General features: G+C 35.3%; 1 protein-coding gene across 1 annotated transcript in view; it reads right to left on the reverse strand.

Annotated features, from left to right (window-relative positions):
• The window catches only part of LOC117113203, a 21,618-nt gene extending 14,201 nt beyond the window's left edge, over window positions 1-7,417 (reverse strand). Inside the window, exons 1-6 of the mRNA XM_033256491.1 lie at window positions 7,212-7,417; window positions 4,990-5,240; window positions 3,243-3,451; window positions 2,419-2,546; window positions 911-1,058; window positions 163-300 (exon numbers count right to left, since the gene is read on the reverse strand). Of these exons, the coding sequence (XP_033112382.1) occupies window positions 163-300; window positions 911-1,058; window positions 2,419-2,546; window positions 3,243-3,451; window positions 4,990-5,240; window positions 7,212-7,322 (985 nt within the window). The 5' untranslated portion in view covers window positions 7,323-7,417. The remainder of the gene's footprint in view (window positions 1-162; window positions 301-910; window positions 1,059-2,418; window positions 2,547-3,242; window positions 3,452-4,989; window positions 5,241-7,211) is intronic.
• Between the last annotated feature and the right edge of the window lie 214 nt (window positions 7,418-7,631).

Genomic DNA, 7,631 nt, shown 5'->3' on the forward strand with positions numbered 1-7,631 from the left:
TGATAATCTGAAGGTCTTGGATTTGAATCCCGATGGGGACATACGTTTTTCTGAACTTATTATCATCTTTAATTAACACAGAGCTATACTTGATACGACCATTGCATCATAAATATATATAATATATACAATATATGCACTGTTATTATTTATAACATTTACAGTATTCGTGTACTAGCGATAATACCGACCTGACACCCTCAGATTCACTGAAGGCTTCGATTCTGGCGCTAAAGTGTTGGTTTGGAGCGATAACTTCACAAAGCGGCGAACTGATTTGTATCTTCCGACAAGGGAGTTCTATAAAATAAAATGAGTCAGTCCTATCTTTGCATTATTTCGATTTTTTTTTTTGTAATTTTCTGTACCTATTGTATGTCAGATAAATTGTCTTCCAACCATGTGTAGAAGCGTTTGTTGCAGCGGTTGACTCGTACTCTCAGGCCTGTTTCGAGGTTTGAAACTGTCGCTGTCCAAGTCGCCTATGCCTTGGGAAAGACACAATTTATCTGCGTTTCACTCTGTTTACCCAGGAGTGTAAATGGTTACCGGCATGTTGGGAAGGTAAACAAACTCATTGTGGGAAGTGGCGACCCCTCAAATCATCGAGCAGTCTGGCCTCCAACGCTTAAGAAACATGGATGGCCACTCTGGACCTGCACAGATTCGACTACATTTTCGTTATTTACCTTGTATACTAACCAACCAACCAACTTTGCTTATTAATGAAGGTACCGGTAACTCAGAACAGCAAGCCTGGTGAGGCCCATAAAATTAAAAATATTTAGACATATTTAGCCTGCACTAAACAACCCTTAATATGTATGATTATACTTATTATAAGTCAGTCGTGTACACTTTTTTCATTAGGATAGGGTTTGCTTTAACCAAGTAAACAATAAGTATTTACCCAATGGGTACACATATATAAGAAATTGTAGAGGTATTTTGCTTAGTGGTAGCGTTGACTCTTTGTCAGAAAAATCTTCTATCATGACCGCTACACCATACCATCCAGGAGCTTTTCCAGCTGACGAAAACGTTATCTCGCATCGATTCTACAGTAAAATAATACGCCATACATAAATATTTCATGTGATTTAAAGAACAAATCGTTTTTATTTAATCATTTGTAGGGAATAATATTAATAATGTCACGTTATAGATGGCTTTAGTAATACAAAACCATCGGCATTACCGTCATGGGGTTTGCGGAACCAAGAATCTATAGTTACAAGGCCAATTCCCTAACTACCAAGTTACGAACGCAATAATAATAATAATAATAATAATAATAATAATAATAATAATAATAATAATAATAATAATAATAATAATAATAACAATAATAATAATAATAGGCCTAATCATGATAATAATAAAAATAATAAAATAATAATAATAATAATAATAATAATAATAATAATAATAATAATAATAATAATTTAGTGGTTATATATTTATGAATTTTATAATTGTACTGTGCCTCGCCTTTTTGAAATACAGTAGTCCTTAGCCTGTTGGTATTTTTAATGTTTTTTGTTTTTGTTTTTTTTTTTTTGCTTTTGTTTTTGTTTTTTGTTTTTTGCTTGTTGATATAACACAAGTTTTTACTACAATGTTATATTTGGCAATTCTTATTTAAACTATTTTCATGGGTACTATTTACCGGTATATTGTATGTTTATGAAGTTTTGAAATACGATATACCATGAGATAAATGAATGAATCACATACATTTGATGGATGGAATGACCATTCTAATTATAGACGGTTTCTTTCCCATTATATCTAATCAATAGGTCTATCTGTTATGTCAAAAAAAATATTTTACCTGTCATGTTAATAGGAGAACAATGACATCAGTGTTATATAAATTCATTTTAAATATTGTAATAATAATAATAAATCATCACGTTCTTATGTGTTAATTATTTATGAATTTTATATTTGTACTCTGGTTCTTTGCTTTTTTAAATATTGGTTTTTTTGTATGTGTTATTGCCATGGTAATTGTCATGGTATATTGAAATACAATATACCATGACAATGGAAGAATGAATCACAGACATTATGATGGATGGAATAACCATTATCTAATTCTAGACTGTTTCTTTCCCATGTCCAATCAATATCTGATATGTCCAAAAACTTATTTTCTTAATAACCTACACATCATTCCAATGTACAGCTTGGGTGGGCCACCGACAGAGAACATTACAATTGTACATTACAAACCATTGTTTGATTGTCCTATCAATATCTGATATGTACAAAAACTTAGTTTACGTGCCAATAGGTAGAACGATGACGTAATTGTTATATACATTCGAGTAATACATTCTAGTTAAATATTGTACCCGGATATTTAAAAAAATATAATGCTATTATCTTTTGGAATCTCTCATCAAGACTTACTTCATCCAATAATGTATCGGTTGTAATAGGTCCGCAGACTGATTTTCCATACAAATTGTAGGGCGGGCATTCGTCTTTAGAATATTCCGACCAACGACAGCGTACAACGTCATCGTCAGCATCTAAGGCTATTAAATATATTTAAAATTATATGTAATGATTGGTAAGCCATACAACTTTTTTTTACATTAAAAAATTTGAAATAAAATGCACAGCATAAAATGCCATTTTAAACTAAAAGGTTATCGAAGGTTCTCAAATGCAACATCAAAATAAGTTGCAAGTCAAACCAAGATTGCATCACACAGACGTATAAGCGAAATTACGTAAAGTATGCATACAATTAAAAGCGATAATCTATACTACTGTAAGTTACAAAGGAAAGTAAATACATAGATAGAAATATACATATCAGAAAAATGAATACAGTATACAAAAGTTATGAATTTAAAATTTTGTATTAGATAACCATACATAATATCTTTGATTAGTCAAAAATATCAAAATATAAGTCTATAACCAGGCCAAAATGAATCGTGTCCTGTCATTTCATGTACAAATCGCCTCTGGTGGGTATCAAATTATGGCAATCCACCACACCAATCAACAACAGTTTAATCCATGTTGCTGTTTAATTTGCTATTTTAATCAATTGAACTACATATACCAGGCTCCACCTATCTAGCTGCTGACTGACTATTTCTATAGACTTTTCTACCCTACAGAATCTCTATTGTCAGGCCACTAGCCTCCCGGTGTGTTATTATATTATTGTTTATTAAGTTTTGACACTGTAATAACAATATGGATATTTCTCTACTTACTAGGAATCCTTATTTTGCTGGAGCAGCCAGATTGAACCCGTATGATGGGCAGCATAGTTGTTGCCGGTGACGAATTTGGACGACCAGTGTCTGGTCTTACAGTGAGGTCTACAGAACTGACCATCTTGTAAAAGTTAGCTTGTCCGTAGTTCTGAAGTTGAATCCAATTGCTGCCTCCGTACGTTTGCATCTGGTCATCGAAGCGAAATCTGTGTAAAAAATAATGATGCTGATTATGATATAATGAAGAGTGATTATGAAGGTGATGTTGAATATATTGGAGAAGATTTTTTTTTTTTAAATTTCACTTTTTTCATTTTTTCCAAATTTGAATTTGGAATTAAACATTTCGGCCATAGTGCGGCACCAGTACTAAATGTTCACTATTCCGCCTAAAGATCGAATACAATACGATGCTAGCCGGATATGAACAAAGGTCTCAGCACAGAAATATTACCCCTCGGCCAAACGCTGTTGATGAATAGCATTTTTTCACATCAAATATCAATTAAACTCGTACAACTACCGTAAAACCAGGGAACAGTGAAAACGCTTATAATAATAACCAGTTACTCTATTAGTAGGCGGAACCCCCGACCCCTCTAATACTAACCCACCTTAGAAGTTAATCTATATAATAACCCACTACTCAGTTACCAAAACTATAGAAAAAATGACATTCAAATCAACAGTTTTGTCGCTTTAATACGATTTATTCCTTTAAATGAGCAATTTCCACAATGTGATTGCGCCTTTGATGATCCTTTTTTAATTTACTCCTCGGTCAAAGTTCCAATTCAATGATATTTTAGTATAATTTTTGAAAGTTAAAAAAAAAGATGATGTGTTTTAAGTTGTAGTGGGGTTTGGTGACTTAAATTATGCATAATTAACAACGATAATCTATAATACTACTGTAAGTTACAAGCATTTAAGTGATATAAGCAAAAAAATGCATATCACGGTAATTTTGCGTTTAACCTAGCTGCAGCTTGTTTAAATTCTTTAAAAAACGCAAATTGCGTTTATATAATTAAATAAACTGTCCAAAAGAATTCTTTAAATGGTCCTCATATCCACACCATTCTCCGGATCGTCACCAAAAGTTGATCATTTCTACATCGGACCATGAAAAGATATTCTGAAAAATTTCATTTCGATCCATTTATAACTGGGACGTAAGGACTTTAAATAGATCAAAATCACACCCGAGATGCAGAAATATCAAAATTTATTTTAAAAAAGATACACATTTACATCTCAAAATTCGTCACCAAAATTTAATCATTTCTTTATTGGATCATAACAAATTATTATGGAAATTTTTATTTACACCCATCGATAAATGGTTGGAGATAATAAGGTCTGGGAAGTTTATTTAAATGACCTTCAAATATGCACCCAAAACTGGAGCGTCACAAAGTTTATAATTTCTGTAATTATTATAGAAAATTTCGCTTTGACCCATTGATTAGGTTTTTGAGATACTGTATCTAGGTCTGACGTCAGACATTTAAATGACCCTCAAATAAAATAATAATAGGATTAATGATGATGATGATTATGATGATGGTGATGTCGACGATGATAATGGGGATGCTAAGAGGATTATTGATTGAGGCTGCTTACTCTATATTCAACGATCAGTTTTAATATTTTTTTATTTGAATTCATCATGTGCTAGGTACAAGTCCTTCAAACAAAATATATTTTCCTTTTGTACATTAAAATAATGAGATATACTTACGTAATATCGAAGATATTACTCTCGAATGAATATTCATATCTGCCTACACCGGTTGCCCAGTCTTCTTTCGTCGCTTCTCCTGCGTCACTGAAATCTGTACAGTTGAATGCCATATCCGTGATAATCTTGCTGCTACACTGTTCGCAAAGTAGGTAACCCTCTCCCGTCAACTCTTGACCTGGTCTCTCACATCGGAATCCAGATGCAGGTGCGTATGAACGTCTCCAGGAAACCCTCCAAGACAGTAGTACCTACCCACCGAACACACGAACAAATCCGATGATATTTAAAAAATAATGTATTAACACAGTCATACAGACAGTTTGACCAGTGCTTGTATGCAGTGGTGTGTAACACCATTGGTTAAAGCCAGGGGCCAAGGATAAATCGACATTTTTTTCTCGGATCATGGCCTCAAATCAGCTAAACCGGGCCCTTTAAGACGGGTACTTACTGAGCCCCGGCCGCCCGACTGTCGTTAACCGATGCGATTCTATGAAGAACGCAGCGCCACGTCGCGCGCGCAACGGATCGTTTTTAATGACGATCCATTCAGACTGCCACCGAAAATCAGCAGACGGCGTCGCGTCGTCTAGCGCTCACAGGGAGTGGAGTTGAATTCGTCATACGGCGGTCGTAGGACGCAGTGGATGCTCGGTTTTAAAGAGCAAGAAGTGTAATAATGTAGAAGTGGTTGGCGCATCGGTTGTGGCTTGGACTCCCAACCTTGAGGTCGGGGGTTCGAAACTCTGGCTGTGCAAGTCGCTTGTGTCCTTGGGCAAGGCACTTTATCTACGGTTGCCTCTCTCCACCCAGGAGTACAAGTGGGTACCTGGTAGGTTCCAACACTGCGCTGATTACTAGCTGCAATATTATGGAGATATAATTTAATTTAATAATTTCGTTCAGTGTTCAATGTGATCCATATGTGTTTGATCCAATGACCGGGGTAATAATGTGAAGCGCTTAGAGGCTTTGTTAAGGCATTAAGCGCTATATAAGAACGACATATTATTATTATTATTAATAAAATACCAAAATACAAAACCATCAACAATGCCGTACCCTACCGTAGCCTTACGCAACCGGGTTAGTAGGCCCCGAAGATGCCGCTCTTATAGCCTGGAGCCCCAAGCCTATTTTTCATTACACCCTAGTTAGAGGTGTTTCCAATAAAGAGATCGGGATTTCGATCCAAGATTCAATTTTTTTGCTTCTCCACCCAAGATATACCGAGAGTAGTTTGATGAAATACTCATGCTGCGCTGCATACGGATACGAATATAACCATGAATTTTTGAATACTGTATGTGGAACAACAATCAGTGATAAGGTACGGTACTGCACGCGCCTACAAGTACCGTATTATATGCGCTTTAGAAATGTATGAATTATTAATATGTATGGATATTGCACAATGTATAATATATATTGGAAATGAATGAAAGTGGAATGAGTACCGTGAGTGTAAAAGGACATGAAAAGAAAGTTTTGTTGACATCTGGGTTTTTTTTTTAACGCCAAAACTAATCTCATAAAGCTACAGATGATTACCTAAATTCTGTTTAAGTAAACTTTTCTGTTTTTTTCTATCTTGTTTTACCTTGTCGATTTTCTTTTGTGTTCAGGGCCATATCCAAGAAGGTTTTGCAAAATAGAACAACTGGGCTCAAGCGGTAGTATGTTTTTTTCTATGTGAATGTAACGATACATGTTAGCGATGTATGTAACTGACAGTGTACAGATGTAAAGATGCACGAATACTAAATTTAAAATGTGTAAACATTCAAGACGATTTAGTTATAGCAGAATAGTCGCTCAACGTGCCAGTCTCATAAAAAAAAATAGCATTGCCTATAGTGCAGTCGTTCTTTTTACTCGTATTATTCTTTTGTTGGAGGATATTTCCTATCTCAAACACACACCCCTTCGCCCAATTCGTGAGCGAAAATACTCCACTCGGCTTATATACAGAAGCACCCAGTACTTTATCGCCTGGCCCTGGCTCGCCGTCTCGCCACTGACTAGACATCTAACAGCTTCCCGCCGTAAACCTTGTAAAAAAATATAGGAAACTAATAGGAATCGTTCTTAATTTCAGAGATGTCTGAACCCATATGTTCAGGATGACAGCCGGGGCGCTGCCGTTTTTGCTGTTCACCCACTGGAAAGCGCTCACGATTCTAAGTTATCTCTAATCAATACTCATTAAAACTTCTCACCTTGTTCGGATTGGTTGGCGATACTGCCCACTTAATGGTTCCTCCGCGGTAGTGAGATGCCAGTGAGTTCGACAAGGCCAACCCCATGATGGTGACAAAGAGAAAAGACATGTTCTCTCGTGATTCGTGATATACGAAATGTTTGATGAAAATTCAGAATTACTAAGTTGTGCTCTGCTTAAACGACGAATATCGACGTGGCCTAAAAACCAAAGGCTTTTATAAACCAAAATGGAAACTCATGCAGAGGAGAAGTCAGTATTTAAGCCATTTTTCCTGTTTGCAACCAATTTATACTGGTATTGATTACATATTTTTCAATATCCTCTAAAGCTGAGTGGTTTCAATTTACAGTAAACATATCTCCTATACTAACGAATATTAGACATTGTATAACATAACCAACAGGGACTCTCTTTT

The sequence above is a fragment of the Anneissia japonica genome, unplaced genomic scaffold (assembly GCF_011630105.1).
Source record: "Anneissia japonica isolate Jap-2015-1 unplaced genomic scaffold, ASM1163010v1 scaffold93_len1081246_cov171, whole genome shotgun sequence".
Lineage (NCBI taxonomy): Eukaryota > Metazoa > Echinodermata > Crinoidea > Comatulida > Comatulidae > Anneissia > Anneissia japonica.